Source organism: Bubalus bubalis, chromosome 23 (genome assembly GCF_019923935.1).
Source record: "Bubalus bubalis isolate 160015118507 breed Murrah chromosome 23, NDDB_SH_1, whole genome shotgun sequence".
Taxonomy (NCBI): Eukaryota; Metazoa; Chordata; class Mammalia; order Artiodactyla; family Bovidae; genus Bubalus; species Bubalus bubalis.
In genome coordinates, this window is record NC_059179.1 from 19,924,048 (window position 1) to 19,941,853 (window position 17,806).

Consider the following 17,806-nt stretch of genomic DNA (forward strand, 5'->3'; position numbering starts at 1 on the left):
ATTGCCAATACCCTAGACCACAATTCCATTAAATGAATGTAATCATCCTCTTCTTAAACTAATCCAAAATAAACTCTTACAAAAAGAAAGTAAACCTATCCTTCCCTTAAGAAACTCACAATTTAGAAGCAAACTATTACAAAGTATTTGTTATTAAATATAGGAGTGTTTAAACCTGGATATGGCGCATTCAAACCCTTCTCAATCTAAAAACAATAAATAACAATCATCAACTGTGAGCGGTAGCTCATGGCCATGCAAGTCTAGACTGTACTATCCACAGTGCTACCATCCAGCTGGAACCCTGTGACCTTTCCTTGCCTTACTCCCAAACTCTCTCCTCTTCTTCCCCAGAGATTTTTACTCACTTTCTGAATTTTCCTAATCTGGTCAGAGAGTGTGTCTAACAGGCGAGTTTTCAGGAAGTCCATCACCTTGACCACCCGGCCATCAATGTAGCAACTGGAATAAAAATAAAATAAGAATCAGGTAAAATCTCAAGCAGGAGATTACAAATATATTTCTCTAGCCAGAGGTCTCTGTTGCCTGAGAAACAGCAACCCAGGGTTCACTTGAGCTTTTACATTCAAAAAAGTTTGGATCCTGCATACTTTTCAAACAAAAATAAACATCTTATCCTCTTTATTTTTACGTCCATTTGTGGGCTAATACTGTGATTTTTTTCAGCCTTTGTCCATTGAAACTGCATTTATTGCTCTATAGGAACTGATAGGAATCCATAACACGAATTGGTTAATGGGGAAAAGCTTACTTTGTTGCCTCCATAGGGAAAGTAATTTAACATCCCTTCCATACCATCCTTACTCCCACTTTAAAATAATAAAGGCATGTGAGAGGTTTGCAAGACTATTCAAACATTTTGAAAGGTTTCCACATCTTTAAATAAGAGAACACCAACCACAAAAAATCAGACTTAGTGCAGTGCTCCTAAGTCACTTCAGTCGTGTCCGACCCTGTGCGACCCATAGACGGCAGCCCACCAGGCTCCCCCGTCCCTGGGATTCTCCAGGCAAGAACACTGGAGTGGGTTGCCATTTCCTTCTTCAATGGGTGAAAGTGAAAAGTGAAAGTGAAGTTGCTCAACCGTGTTCTACTCTTTGCGACCCCATGGACTGCAGCCTACCAGGCTCCTCCGTCCCTGGGATTCTCCAGGCAAGAACACTGGAGTGGGTTGCCATTTCCTTCTCCAATGCATGAAAGTGAAAAGTGAAAGTGAAGTCGCTCAGTCGTGTCCGACCCTCAGCGACCCCATAGATGGCAGCCCACCAGGCTCCTCCGTCCATGGGATTTTCCAGGCAAGAGCACTGGAGCGGGTGCCATTGCCTTCTGCAGTGAGTGTGCCACAAAAATTTCATCTCCAGTTCACTTCCCTGGCAAAAACCTTGTAGTCAACCTCCTTCTACCTCTACAGTAAATGAATAAACAAATAAGAAAGACAGACTAAAGTCCAGGTGCCCTATCCTAAAGTAGCAACATTTGGCACTCCTCAGGGTGGCAGTGTCCCTGGTTCTGCTAGATGGCTTAAGTGAAACATCAAGTTGTGTTGACGCTACACTGTTAACATTCAACCAAAACAAGTCCATCCGGCTTTGTGTGGACTCTCTGAGAATTCTTACTCTGAAGACTAAGCCCAGGGTTAAGTGACCTTCATTATCTTAAACATCCCAATACTCATCTTTGCAAAAAAAAATTCAAATTAAATCAATTTAATTTAAGTCAAAACTTATGACTCCTGGATGCATTTTCCAATCTACTTAGGTCTCCTTGGTTGATGAATAATGATAGACTATGTCATTTTTAGTTAGTCACCGACCTCTCAGTACATGTTATAGAACCATGTGAAAATCCTTTGTAATGTTAAATTGCCATTCCAATACGTGATGTAGTGGAATGGTTAAAATTCCTTGTAATCACACTTTGAACCAGGTGCTCTGGTTGCAGTGTGGGTGGTAGCTGAGTGCCTCCCATTCAGCCTTCCCCTTGGCCTCCCTCACCACATCACACATTTCCACAGACTCTAATGTTTAAATCATTGGTATATTGGAAAGAGTCCAAGTTTTGGAGCCAGAGATATCTGAATTCAAATTCCATATCAGATATTTACTATCTATATGATCTTGGACAACATGCCTGGCCTTTATGGGCCTCAGTTTTCTTATTCTTAAAAGAGAGGTAGCCTATTTGCCTCCCAGGATTATTTGAAGATTAAACAGATAAACCTAAAGTATCTGGCATACAGTAAGCATTCAACAACTTTAAGTTCTTTCTGATTTCTCTAAATTTTCAGCTCACAAAGATGGGGTCATAAACAATAGGAGATTGACTAAATTACATGTGTATAGAATTCTAAAAGTGAAATTGTTGTGGCAAAGGGTACATGCTTTTGAAAATTTGGGTGGTTACTTATATTAGGGAATAAAATAAACCAATGACAGGACCTTTCACCTCATTCCTGGTACTAGATGCTAGACTCAGATCCAATAAACATTTACTATGTGTAACACACGGAGCTAGTAATGTCCATATCCATCACCTCACAACTCTATTAGTACTCCACTGTCAGCACCTCCAATTGTTTTTAAGTTGTGATTAGACAGCTTACTACCTGAAAGCTAGGCATATGAAAACACTGCAGTGTTTAAATAAAAAAATAATTCATGCAATGTTAATATAACACATAATGAAAGACATAAATATTTGTATTATATTACATAATGACTATGTGTATGTTAAAAATGTACTGTAATTAGTGTTCTTTTATGTTTTGATCAAATACATTATAGTTTCCTCTTTTTTCTTTGTTAGCTCCCAGTAACTATTTTAAACATCAGAAATATAAGTTTTGCTGGCAGCACGTATAGTTTAATGCTCCTTGAGATAAAAGTGCCAGATGTACTCTTTCAATATGTAGGATTCCCTGTGAACATGCATCCTATCCCACATAGTCCATGACCCAGGGTTGAGGGGCCTCACTCTTCCCCTCCTTCCTCTGGTCACTTTTCTCAAGTACACAAAACTTGGAGTTTGAAAGCCTTGGTTTAAGCTCAGCTTTGCCATATACTACCTATATGATACTAGGCTTCCCCTTCTTTAAAATTGGTTTAAAAAGAACCCAAACATATATTTTCACAGGGTTACTGTACTCTGTGAATAAAAATCAGGAGAAATGCTGAGAACAGAATATGGCACATAGAAGGTATTCAATAACCAAATCTGTCCTCCAGGTTCCTTAAATATCCAAGGTGGTAGCAACCCAAACTAAAAAGCCATGGGACGGGGTGAGCAGGGAAACACCTATCTGGAGAAAGACACTGTTCATCCACTGTAGGATCTGGAATGAGGGTATTATGGAGGAGCAAAAACAAACTCTGGATTTCCGGTAGGTGGGCAGGAAGAGAGAAAGAGAGAGATGGAGAGAGAGAGAGAGAATGAAATGGGGAGGGCTGTGATTATGCTACAAAAGTCTGGAGTCTAAAGATCTTAGTGGTCATGTGGTCTAAAGTAGGTAAGCCAGTGACAGCATCCCTGAGAGTGATTATGTGGGACAGGGAATCAACTCTCATACCCTTCTAGTACGGATCCACTGTAGCACAGCTCGAACCCAGGAAAGGTCTAACATTGGCTTCCTCTTACTGTTCACTCAACAGCTGTTTTCTTGGGCCCAGCAATAGTCCAGCTCCTCCTTCATGTGACATGTGGGGGAGGAATTCCAGTAAAAACTTTAGCTTAAGCATTTTAGAGCCTATTCTTGGCCCCACTCTTAACCTAACAAGCTGGATTCAATCATTCTCAGTTGGTCTCAGGCTATCCTGAGGGCCATGAATTAGACGAGAGCCTAGAGAACTCTAGGCAGGAAACCAGTGTGACGAGGTTATCTTATCTCAACAGTGCAGGCAAGAAGGAATCTGAGTCTAAGTACGGGAGGTCACAGAAAAAGTAGAAGTGAGAGCCTGTGAAGAAAGAACTAATAAAATAAAGCTGTAGAGTGTAGAAGAGATGGGAAGGGAGTCAGTGACGATCATGAGCTTATGAGAGAGAATGTCTTAGAGGACACTGGTGCCAAGGACATGTCGGCCATTCAGACTAGGTTTTAGGCTTGTCAAAGGAGAGAAATTATTCTGCCTGAGATACCAAAGACACAGAGCATATCAAGAGAAAACGGGTCCTTGGAGATGTGAGAAGTCAGCATACAGAAAAGTTGAGATAGAAAATGCTGACCTCGCTGTTTTCTTTTCTTCAGTTTGTAAATAATGAATGAAATCATGGCCATAGATGAGCTCTCTCAGGGAATCAGAGAAGTTAACAGAAATGGGAGATCCTCTAAAAGCTTCTCAGTTGTGGCCCTGAACATTGCCTCTGTCTTTGGCCTGAATAAGAGTCCCTTCCCCAGCCTGACCATCACAGTGTCTTTTTAATAATTGCAGTCTGAGTCAGATTCACATTTGGATGCCAAAGGAACCCCATATTACCATGAAGTTTCACCAACTTTCATTTGCAAACATAAATCCACATTTATATTGTACTAGGGAAATAAGAACTTTCAGTTCAATTCAGTCACTGAGCTGTGTCCAACTCTTTGCAACCCCAAGAACTGCAGCACGCCAGTCCTCCCTGTCCATCACCAACTCCAAGAGTTTACTCAAACTCATGCCCATTGAGTCAGTGATGCCATCCAACCATCTCATCCTCTGTTGTCCCCTTCTCCTCCTGCCCCCAATCCCTCCCAGCATCAGAGTCTTTTCAAATGAGTCAGCTCTTTGGATCAGGTGGCCAAAGAATTGGAGTTTCAGCTTCAACATCAGTCCTTCCAGTGAACACCCAGGACTGATTTCCTTTAGGATGGACTGGTTGGATCTCCTTGCAGTCCCAGGGTCTCTCAAGAGTCTTCTCCAACACCACAGTTCAAAAGCATCAATTCGTCGGTGCTCAGCTTTCTTTATAGTCCAACTTTCACATCCATATGTGACTACTGGAAAAACTGTAGCCTTGACTAGACTGACCTTTGTTGACAAAGTAATGTCTCTGCTTTTTAATATGCTGTCTAGGTTGGTCATAACTTTCCTTCCAAGGAGTAAGCATCTTTTAATATCATGGTTGCAATCACCATCTGCAGTGATTTTGGAGCCCAGAAAAATAAACTCTGACACTGTTTCCACTGTTTCCCCATATATTTGCCAATAAGAACTTTGGTCCTACAGAATTTAGTATTCCCTTTTAAGAGAGGAGACAATTGAACCATAGGTATGAGTTGATAAATACCTGAGCCTTTTTCTTGGGTACCCTGGGACTTTATATATGTGAAGCTTCTTAGAAAACATTCAGTGTCAGCAGTTTGTAGTTATTTGAAAAATGTTGCCTATTTCAGAGATTTGGCTCTCTGATAGTGGCTGCCTATGGTAAAGGGCTCAATATATCAGTTAGATTTGGACATAAGAGCCTATGATAACCACTTGGAAAGAATAAATTGTTAAAAATGAAAAGATGGTGATTTCTAACCAAGACTGGGTAAGTGGAAGTGGGACTGGATTCCAGCTGACTGTCCAGTGATGGGCAACTCTCTGTGCTTTCCTCTGTCTTCCTAACTGGGAGGGTAAAGACGATTCTGAGCTGCCAAGGTTTCTTCTCAAGAGTTAACTAGCTTAGCGACGGCTACAAAGGCACCAGAGGACCAAAAAAATCAGAGAGGAAAGGAAGGGAAAGACAGAGGAAGGGAATTTGCCAGTAAGATGTGCTTTGGCATCTTCCACATAAACCTGGCAGAAAGGTAGGTTCTAGAAATGCTTAGATGGATAAATTTAGGTCCTCCTCTAAATCATAGTCCTCCTCTAAGCTCTCTTGAAATCTCAGCATCTCTTAGGATCACACCACAAATGGCTGAGATATTCAACTAAAAGCTGAAGCAAGGAGAGGCTGTGCAGAAATACCCTTTGTGTGAACTACTACTACAAACACAATGGGCTTGAGACCATTGTGTGTGGACAATGGTGTGGACATGTGTGTGGACAAAGAGCCTGTCTGGCTCAGTACCAGTGACCATCATCCCTTCCTCTGCTGGCCTCCAGATTGGCAGCTCATGCCAAGCACACACCTGGGAAGGCAGCAAAGAGGACAGAGTATACAAAGTAAATGGAACTACTTACCAATTCATTCACCAACTCTCTTGCTCTCTTTTGTTCTAAATTTTTTTTGTTTAATGTTTTTCATCTTATTTAAAAGTCTGCCCTTTATCTGTTTATTATAAAAGGAACAAGTGCTCATTATAGACAAAATAGGAAATGCACATAAAATTAAAATATGAAAATGATAAATCACTGGTAAGTCCATCACCTAGAGAAACTCATTGTTAACATTTGACTTGTACCCTTTCAGACTTTTCATAGTAAATACACATAATTAGTTATTTTAAAATTAAAATATATTATTAAAATATTAAATTATATTAGTTCATTCCCATAATTAGTTATTTTAAAAACGTACTCCAGATCCTATTCCACTAGCATATAAACATAAAATTGTCCCAGCTGATTCTCAAGAAGCCATCACAGAGATCCAAACAAATATTAGAGACTCCAGATGAAATCATCTTATTCTTATTTCCATTCCATTCTGGCCAGATAGGGATCCTCTGCCAGGAGCAGGTCTGGTCTCCTTTCTTCTTTGCTTAACCCTGAGTCCCCTTCCCCCTTCTCTAGGCCCCTAGATTTAGTCTTCAGGATTGTACTCCAATTAGCCACTTATGCCCATTAGCCTCTTAAAACATTTAATGAGGAGAGCTTGTTGGCTCCAGGGGCAGCTGGTTTTGTTTACCTGGCTCTTTGCTTTAAAAGGAAAAACCTTTGCCCCTTATTGTCTGACCTCTTCTTTTATTTCAGGTAATTGCATTGGTGCTGGCTTTCCAAAGCTCAGGAATTTCCGGACCTATTTTGCTGCCTGCTGCTTTCAGGAGGAGGGGCTGTCTACTCAGAGTTCTAACACCCTGCCTCCTGCCTGGGCAGGTAATGCCATAAAACTGGGGCCTTCCCCACTGGATCGGAGAGAAGTTTGGATAATCACTAGAACAACCCTATTGACCTATAAAGGCTATTCTGACACCTTGAAGTCAAACACTGGAGAGGCTGATGCTAGTCTCTCCAAAGCTTTATAAATTGTTATCTTCCCCTCCTCCAAGGGCCTCCCTCTGGGTTCCCACTGAGCACATTTTCATATTTACCTTTGGTTTGCTTTCTGAGGCTGCACTATTCTTGATCGTCTTTGCTATGGGTCAACATTATTATCTTGTGTTCAGAACTACTTTGAGAAGTAGAGCTTAGATGAAATAAATGCTGTTAGGGAAAAAAAAAGGTCCTATGAAATGTAGATGTCTTTTGGCTTTCTTCAACCAGTTCTTATATTATCTATAAAGGAGTCACCCAAATGACTGAAGGGTTGTGGTACAGGAATTTCAGAGTTTGGTAAAATGTTATCATTGAAAAATTATACAAGTAACAGTCAAGGTGGTAGGCAATCCATCAGGCACATAATGGGTACTCAAAAGATATATTTAATGAAAGCATGGGTGTCTGTATAATCTAACCCACAATTCACCAAAAGAGTGGGCCTGAATCTTGAGTACAGTCACAAGGGCCTAATTTTCTTGAACTTTTCTCTCTCCTAATTCCTTGCACACTTTGGGTCCTGAGCTTCGAGCCCTAATCATTCTCCCCAGTGGACACAATGCATGTGGAGAGACATTGTCTTGGCAGGGACTCAAACAGCTGGCCCTTGATCCTAGCAGTGCTAAGAAGAGCTCCAGGGGAGCAGGGAAGGAGAGGGATAGGAAAGCCATCTGCAGAATGCTCTGAGGGGGGCAACTCTGGGAATTTTCAGAGTAGTAGCACGTGATGGCACCAAAAGTGTGAGCAGGGGTGTATCTGTGTGTTTTGAGTCTGAAATGTAAACAATTTGTGGGACCCTCTTTAAGAAAAGGAAATCAGAAGTACGAAACACAAAATTAGGTACAAAAGTAAATATTTATTTAGAATGACAAAATAAATCACAACAAACTCCCAGAAACTTCTTTCAAATCCCTCTTTTTCTGAGTGATCTTTACGCAATTTACCAGAAATGTTTACACAGCAGTGCTTCCCCCTCACCACCTAGAACATCCTACAATTCTGAGCAACTCCCAGCATTCCTAGGAATCAATGCAAGGGAAGGGCTTGAAGCTTAAGTCATTAGTTTCCTGGTCAGTTTAACTGTGGGTCATCAATAATAGGATTGGTAGGATCTAAGTTACTAGAATCTAACCATCTATGTGCAGTATTTATTTTCATTCAGTGTTTGTAAACTGGGAGCTTATACAGTTACCACAATCTTTCCCTGACCTCTTTTCATATAATTGCCATTGTAGCTGAATAGCACAACTAACTTAACTATAATTAGTGCATTACTAACTAGGAAAACAGAGAAAGGAGAATAAGGAAGGGAGGAGCCATATATGTATTAAATTCTTCTTCTTCTTTTTTTTTTTTTTGCTAGCTGTTTTACATATGGTGTCTCATTTAACCTCCTGAACACTCACTGTTTTGCAGATTATCACCTGTGGCTCAAAGAGATGTAGAAGGGACTTCTCTGGTGGTACAGTGGACAAGAATCTGCCTGCCAATGAAGGGGACATGAGTTTGATCACTGGTCCAGGAAGATTCCGCATGCCTTGGAACAACTAATCTTGTGTGCCACAACTATTGAAGCCTTTGTGCCCCAGAGCACGTGCTCTGCAACAAGAGAAGCCACCTAAATGAGAAGCCCACGCACCACAATCAAAAGTGGCCCCCACTCGCCCATAACTAGAGAAAGCCCCAGCAGAGCAATGAAGATCCAGTGCAACAAAAAAAGACAAGAAACATGGTAACTAGGAAACCAGAGACCAAGTAGGTACTAGGCAACAGATACCAAAAACGTCCCCCTCTACTCTGCTCTGCCAAGTGTGAGGGCTATGAAGACTACTGTGCTTACTTCATTTGTCTGTAATCAAGTTGCTGCTTTTCAACGTCCTTTAGTCTTACCTATTTCAACATCCTGAACACCTAAACAATACTGAGCTAAAGAAAACGAAACAATTACAACAAATAAAAGCACGAGCAAAACAATAACAAAAGCAAAAACCTGGGGAGATAAGTAAAGGAATGGAGATGCTATAACTTTACTCTTTTTCTTGCAAGTGTTTTTCAAAATATTTTTTATCAGTAACTGTTATATGAAGAAAAGGGGCTCTATTGTCAAAAATAAGTTTAAGAAATGCTGGGTTAAAACCAAATTAAGTAGTATTTCCTGTTCCAGCCAGCATGAATTAGATTAGAATTACCCTCCAGCCACAGACAACTCAAAATTGAACACAAAATACATAACAACTCTTTGGTCAGACAGCAGCCAACTCAAGCTGTGATCCTTGAGAAAGGCATGGTACCTAAGGTGAGCCCCACATTTACCTGGGCTTTCTCCTCTGGAGTGGAGAAGGCAATGACACCCCACACCAGTACTCTTGCCTGGAAAATCCCATGGACGGAAGAGCCTGGTAGGCTGCAGTCCATGGGGTCGCTAAGAGTCGGACCCGACTGAGCGACTTCACTTTCACTTTTCACTTTCATGCATTGGAGAAGGAAATGGCAACCCACTCCAGTGTTCTTGCCTGGAGAACCCCAGGGATGGGGGAGTCTGGTGGGCTGCCGTCTATGGGGTCGCACAGAGTTGGACATGACTGAAGTGACTTAGCAGCAGTAGCAGCAGCAGCTCCTCTGGAGAGGGTGGAGATAATTTATTGACCACCCAAATTTTGTGCTCCCCTTCCACAGTGCAGAGCTGTGTACAAGAAGCAGCAGCCTAGCCAGAACCTGTTATACCTCTGCCTAGATCACAAAAGGGGTGCCCATCAGACTAATAGGTCAAAGCATTGTGAGCAGAAGTGATGTGCCACCTTAGGCTAGAGTAGCTGGAGATGTGTATCACTTCTGAGCAGAAATTAAAAAGCCATGTCCTTCCTTATATATTCTTTCCTCCATTGCCAGATGAATGGAAGAGTCTCCAAGGAGAAGTCACATGATGGACAAAATCAGGATCCTGAAAAATCACATAAAAGGCCATCCACCAGATACCTCAGCATTGAATGTGACATTATTGAGAAACAAATGTCTAATTGTTAAGCCTCTGAGATTTGGGGGTTTATTTATAAGAAAACAATGTTGTTATATTTCCTAGTACATACGTATTCATTACTACAAAGCTCCATTACACCAATCTGTTTGATCAACAGTGTATAATAAAAAGGTTGTCCTTTGAGAGAAAATGGTCCCTGTTATGAAAATAAAAAGATTAACCCAGAGAACTCTAGTTTGAATTGACTAGGTAACTGTCAACAATGGGCTGAATTCTAATATCATGCAAGGACAGTTGAGGAGGGGAGAGATGATTCTTATTCTTCTATATCTAGGCAAACTGAGTTCAGGGTGAAATAATGACTAAGGTGATTACTAATGACCAGAGGGGGCATGGAATCTAAAATATTGGAAGGGAGGTCAGTTAATGGAAGCTACATATCAGTGGGTGGCAGCCTTTTGACTTACATCCAGTATCCTCCACTAGGCTGCTGGTGAAAACCTGAGTTTTCCTTTGAAGGCCAGCCATAGTTTGAGGTAGATTTATTTCAGCATCAATATTGTCAATGAAATCGCACATCCTAACTTGCATGTATCACACAAGCAGGAAAAGCAGAGGTTCAGCTCTCCTTTGTATGATGATATTGCTTATTTCTAGACACCCAGCACTCATAATTGTACATGCGTGCGCACACACACACACACACACACAAACTGCTACTCTAGCTGTATTCACCAATACTCTGTATATTTTAGTTCCCTCCCTGGTGGCTCAGTGGTAAAGAAACTGCCCACCAATGCAGGAGACGTGGGCTTGATCCCTAGGTCAGGAAGATCTCCTGAAGAAGGAAATGGCAACCCTCCACAGTATTCTTGCCTAGGAAATCCCATGGACAGAGGAGCCTGGTTGGACTACAATCCATGAGATCTCAAAAGAGTCGAACATCACTTGCTGCTGCTGCTAAGTTGCTTTAGTCGCGTCCGACTCTGTGCGACCCCAAAGACGGCAACCCACCAGGCTCCCCCATCCCTGGGATTCTCCAGGCAAGAACACTGGAGTGGGTTGCCATTTCTTTCTCCAATGCATGAAAGTGAAAAGTGAAAGTGAAGTCGCTCAGTCGTGCCCGACTCTTAGCAACCCCATGGACTGCAGCCTTCCAGGCTCCTCCGTCCAGGCAAGAGTACTGGAGTGGGGTGCCATTGCCTTCTCCGGGACATCACTTAGCGACTAGAAAACAACATTTAACATTTATTCCCAGCAAACTCAATGTCATAGAGCTACACCTTGAAGTATAGACACTGTGTAGAATATTGCACCTAGAGAAAAACCTTACACCAGTATAATTCTTTTCACAACAATAGCCATGTCTTCATTTTAAAAGAAAGGCTGGCTCTCCCCATGTAAGGCCTTAAAAGAAACTATTTATGATGAACATGATAACATTTATCATGAACAAACATGCATGTGTGTGTATATGTGTTTATTTGTGTTAAGAGGGACAGACTGAGGGGGAGAGAGGTATCCGTCTATTAATTAGACTTCAAGATTTGGATAAATATAAGGTTGGTTTTTGTGTTGTATGGAATGTGAATTGAGCCCCCAAAGAAACTATTTTAAATTTCAGTATTTGCATTTTTGTACAATTAAATTTGAGTATCATTAATATTTTATAATTTTCCTTTAAATTATTTTTATTCTTTTGATTCATGATTTTTAAATATAATAAAAATAATTCTGTTAAAAAATACACACATTTTAAAACTTAAACATGACAACGAAAAGTATAAAGAATTTGGTGATTAAACCAAATCTCAGTGCACCAACTTTATCAACATTCAGAGAAAATCATGCCCATCAGTTCTGTATGTCTGTATACATGCACCTGTATATACATACAAATACATGTATAAATACATATAGGAATAATAAAAATACTAATATCAATAATTTTAGAGTGACATTATATATTATGTTATATATCAGACACTAGTTCCTTAAAATGTTTTATTTTTTTTTTTTAATTTTATTTTATTTTTAAACTTTACAATATTGTATTGGTTTTGCCAAATATTGAAATGAATCCACCACAGGTACACATGTGTTCCCCATCCTGAACCCTCCTCCCTCCTCCCTCCCCATACCCTCCCTCTGGGTCGTCCCAGTGCACCAGCTCCAAGCATCCAGTATTGTGCATCGAACCTGGACTGGCGAGTCATTTCATACATGATATTATACATGTTTCAATGTCATTCTCCCAAATCTTCCCACCCTCTCCCTCTCCCACAGAGTCCATAAGACTGTTCTATACATCAGTGTCTCTTTTGCTGTCTCGTATACAGGGTTATTGTTACCATCTTTCTAAATTCCATATATATGCATTAGTATACTGTATTGGTGTTTTTCTTTCTGGCTTACTTCACTCTGTATAATAGGCTCCAGTTTCATCCACCTCATTAGAACTGATTCAAATGTATTCTTTTTAATGGCTGAGTAATACTCCATTGTGTATATGTACCACTGCTTTCTTATCCATTCATCTGCTGATGGACATCTAGGTTCATCGCAGCACTGTTTATGATAGCCAGGACATGGAAGCAACCTAGATGTCCATCAGCAGATGAATGGATAAAATGTTTTTTATAAATTTTTTTTAATGGATTCATGCTTTTGCTTTTACTATGTCCAACTTTTTTAGATAGTATATATCAATTGCCTCTGTGAAAGGTAAGGGTATTATTCCTATATTTTTACAACACTGACAATCACAATAGACTGTTATTTTTGTCTCAACCATCAAACATAGTTTAGAAAACTCAAGATCAGATCAGATCAGTTGCTCAGTTGTGTCTGACTCCTTGCGACCCCATGAATCGCAGCACGCCAGGCCTCCCTGTCCATCACCAACTCCTGGAGTTCACTCAGACTCACATCCATCGAGTCAGTGATGCCATCAAGCCATCTCATCCTCTGTTGTCCCCTTGTCCTACTGCCCCCAATCCCTCCCAGCATCAGAGTCTTTTCCAATGAGTCAACTCTTCACATGAGGTGGCCAAAGTACTGGAGTTTCAGCTTGAGCATCATTCCCTCCAAAGAAATCCCAGGGCTGATCTCCTTCAGAATGGACTGGTTGGATCTGCTTGCAGTCCAAGGGACTCTCAAGAGTCTTCTCTAACACCACAGTTCAAAAGCATCAATTCTTTGGGGCTCAGCCTTCTTCACAGTCCAACTCTCACATCCATACATGACCACAGGAAAAACCATAGCCTTGACTAGAAAACTCAAGAGGAGAAATAAAATCTATTGCATTTATTCACTCTTTGCCTTTTTAGTTTTCTTCCTACTTGATGCTCCAAGTTTCCATCTTTTATCATTCCTTTTTTTTAAAGAAAACTTATCTTAACCATTCTTTTAGGTAGGTCTTTGTCAACAAACTCTTAGTCTCCCATCATTTGAAAAAGTCTTGATTCCCCTTTCATTCTCCAAAGGTATTTTTGCTGGATACAGACTAGGTAGACAATTCTTTCCTTCATTCCTTAAAAACTGCCACTTTCTTCTGGCCTCATTATTTCTGATTTAAAAAAATCTGCCGTTATTTAAATTTTTTTCTTTCTTTTTTTTTTTACCTATAAGTAAAGTGCCAGACTTCCCAGGTGATGCTAGTGGTAAGCAACCCACCTGCCAAAGCAGGAGACACAGAGACACAGGTTTGCTCCCTGGGTTGGGAAGATCCCCTGGAGGAGGGCATGGCAGTTCATTTCAGTACTACCTGGAGAATCCCTTAGACAGATGAACCTGGGGGCTACAGTCCATAGGGTCACAAAGAGCTGGACATGACTGAAGCAACTGAGTAACCCATGCAAGGTGCCACTTTTCTCACTGGCTTCAAGATTTCTCAGTCTTTAGCTTTCAGCAGTTTGAGTATGGTGTATCTTGATATGGATTTCTTTGACTGTATCTGGCATTTACACAGCTTGTTAAATTTAAAGGTTTATGTCTTTTGCCCAGTTATAGTGAGTTTTAGCCATTATTTCTTTAGGCATTTTTTTAGTCTCACCAGCTTTCATTCTGGGGCTTCAACAACATAAATGTTAAATCTTTTGGTCCGACAGATCTCTGAGACTCCTGTTCATTTTTATTTTTTAACCCAGTCTATGTTTTTTTTCTGTTGTTAAGATTGGGTAATTTCTGTTATTGTATCTTCAAATTCACTGATTGTTTTTCATCTTTTCCCTTCATTCTGTTGTTGAGCCTATCCACTGAGTTTTTTATTTCATTTTTTGTACTTTCAATTCTAAAATTTCAATTTGGTTCTTCTTCATTTATTTATTTGTTGAGACTTCCTACTTATTTTCTATCTTTCTATTTTTTTAATATTTGTTTCAAGAATACTTGTAATTGTTTATTGAAATATTTTTATGACAGCTGCTTTAACAGCCTTGTATTTTGAACATCTCTTGTTATCTCGATGTTGGCATCTATTGATTGCTTTTTCTCATTCAAGTTGATATTCCTCTAGTTCTTGGTATAACAAGTGATTTTCACATGATATCTAGTCATTTTGGGTATTGCATCATAGGACTCTGGGTCTTAAATCTTTTATTTTGGTTGGCCTCCTAGGACACCACTCAGAAAGGATAAGGAAGGAATACTGCCTTGTTACTGCCTGGTATGGGTAGAGAAGTCTAGGCTCCCCACTTGTCCTCCATTAACACTCAGGGATTAGGGAACTTCCTTATTGGAGTGTGGGTGTAAGAGTTCCAGCTCCCCATTAGGCTTCCATTGATATACTAGCCTGACTTCAAGGGTAGGAGTGCCTTGTTACTTCTTCCCACATGGCACCCACTCACAAGAGTGGAGAGTAGTCGCATTACTGCTGGGTGGTGGTGAAAGTCCTAACTCTCCACTAGGTATCCTCTGATTGCACCCCAGGGAAGGGGAAGAGGCACCTCATTTCTAACAGCCGAGTGTGGGAATCCCAGCTCTCCATTTGGTCTCCAGTAACAATGAGTGGGGATGGTGAGGAGGATCTTTATTACAGCCTAGCAGTAATGAAAAGCCCTGGCATTCTTCACTAGGCGTTCACTGATGGAGGCACAGACATACTGTATTATAGCCCCTCCAGGGTAAGAGTCCTGGCTTCCTGATTGGCTTTTGCAGGCAAGAGTAGGGGTGGGGATGGTACTGCACTTTTCTCCCGCTGTGGTTGTGTGACTAGAGTAGAGTGGTTACTGTCTAAAAGTTTTCTGTTTTGCTAGCTTGTTCCTTTCTTGGTCCTTGGGCTAGAGAGAGTAGGCTTTTGTTGGCACATTTTTTGTTTGATCTGTAGGTGCTTCTGGGTTGCCAGCTTTTCTAGAACCAAGTCTGGGCTATAAGAGGAAAACAAAAAACAAAAAACCCTAAACCAATAAGCTCACCACTATACTGTTCCCTGGTTCCCAGCCTATTTTACTCTCTTCACTTTTCAGAATTTTTTCATGTTTGTTTTATAAATAATACCTAAGTTTTTTCCCTCTGTACTTAATCAGAGGAATAAGGAAAAGTGTGTATACTCCATCATTCTATTTTTTTATTGAAGGATAATTGCTTTACAGAATTTTGTTGTTTTCTGTCAAACCTCAACATGAATCAGCCATAAGTATACATATATTCCCCTCCCTTTTGAACCTTCCTCCCAACCCCACCCCTCTAGGTTGATACAGAGCCCCTGAATTAGCCATACAGCAAATTCCTGTTGGTTATCTATTTTACATATGGTAATGTAAGTTTCGATGTTACTATTTCCATACATCTCATCCTCCCTTCCCCTATCCCCATGTCCATAAGTCTATTCTCCATGTCTATTTCTCCATTGCTGCCCTGTAAATAAATTCTTCAGTACCATTTTTCCAGATTCCATATATATGCATTACAATATGATATTTATCCTCTTTCTGACTTACTTCACTTGGTATGATAGGTTCTAGGTTCATCCACCTCATTAGAATTGACTCAAAGGCATTCCTTTTTATGGCTGAGTAATATGTCATTGTGTATATGTACCACCACTTCCTTATCCATTCATCTGTTGATGGACATCTAGGTTGCTTCCATGTTCTAACTACTGTAAATTATGCTACAATGAACAATGGGATACATGTGTATTTTTCAATTTTGGTTTCCTCAGGGTATATGTCTAGGAGTAGGATTGCTGGGTCATATGCTAGTTTTATTCCTATTCTTTTAGGGAATCTCCATACCGTCTTCCATAGTGGCTGTATCAATTTACATTCCCACCAACAGTGCAAGAGCATTCCCTTTTCTTCACCCTCTCCAGCATTTATTGTTTGTAGACTTTTTGATGACGGCCATTATAACTGGTGTGAGGTGATATTTCATTGTAGTTTTGATTTGCGTTTCTCTAATAATGAGTGATGTTAAGCATCTTTTCATGTGTTTGTTAGCCATGTGTATGTCTTCTTTGGAGAAATGTCTGTTTAGGTCTTTTCCCCACTTTTTGATTGGGTTGTTTGTTTTTCTGGCATTGAGTTGTATGAGCTGCTTGTATATTTTGGAAATGAATCCTTTGTCAGTTGTTTCATTTGCTATTATTTTCTCCCATTCTGAGTGCTGTCTCTTCACCTTGCTTATAGTTTCCTTTGCTGTGCAAAAGCTTCTAAGTTTAATCAGGTCCCACTTGTTTACTTTTGTTTTTAATTCCGTTACTCTAGGTGGTGGGTCATAGATGATCTTGCTTTGATTTATGTCATCAAGCATTCTGCCTAAGTTTTCCTCTAAGAGTTTTACAATTTCTGGTCTTACATTTAGGTCTTTAATCCATTTTGAGTTTATCTTTGTGTATGGTGTTAGGAAGTGTTCTAATTTCACTCTTTTATATGTCGCTGTCCAGTTTTCCCAGCACCATTTATTGAAGAGGCTCTTTGCCTCATTGTATATTTTTTGCATCCTTTGTCAAAAATAAGGTATCCATAGGTGCATGGGTTTATTTCTGGGCTTTCTATCTTGTTCCATTGGTCTATATTTCTGTTTTTGTGCCAGTACCATGCAGTCTTGATGACTGCGGCTTTGTAGTATTATCTGAAGTCAGGAAGGTTGATTCCTCCAGCTCCATTCTTCTCTTCAAGACTGCTTTGGCTATTCAGGGTTTTTTGTGTTTCCATATGAATTGTGAAACTTTTTGTTCTAGTTCTGTGAAAAATGTCATTGGTAATTTGATAAGGATCGCACTGAATCTGTAGGTTGCATTTGGTAGTAGAGTCATATTCAAAATATTGATTCTTCCTAACCAGGAACATGGAATATCTCCCCATCTGTTTATGTCATCTTTGATTTCTTTGCCAAAGAATTGATGCTTTTGAACTGTGGTATTGGAGAAGACTCTTGAGAGTCCCTTGGACTGCAAGGAGATCCAACCAGTCCATTCTGAAGGAGATCAGCCCTGGGATTTCTTTGGAAGGAATGATGCTAAAGCTGAAACTCCAGTACTTTGGCCACTTCATGCGAACAGTTGACTCATTGGAAAAGACTCTGATGCTGGGAGGGATTGGGGGCAGGAGGAGAAGGGGATGACAGAGGATGAGATGGCTGGATGGCATCACTGACTTGATGGACGTGAGTCTGAGCGAACTCTGGGAGTTGGTGATGGACAGGGAGGCCT

At 40.4% G+C, this 17,806-nt stretch overlaps 1 protein-coding gene across 3 annotated transcripts in view; it reads right to left on the reverse strand.

The window, feature by feature from the left end:
* The window catches only part of HPSE2 (heparanase 2 (inactive)), a 727,458-nt gene that overhangs the window by 180,801 nt on the left and 528,851 nt on the right, over positions 1 to 17,806 (reverse strand). For all 3 annotated transcript variants that reach the window (XM_025274425.3, XM_025274427.3, XM_025274426.3), the window contains exon 7: positions 369 to 462. In XM_025274425.3, the coding sequence (XP_025130210.1) occupies positions 369 to 462 (94 nt within the window). The remainder of the gene's footprint in view (positions 1 to 368; positions 463 to 17,806) is intronic.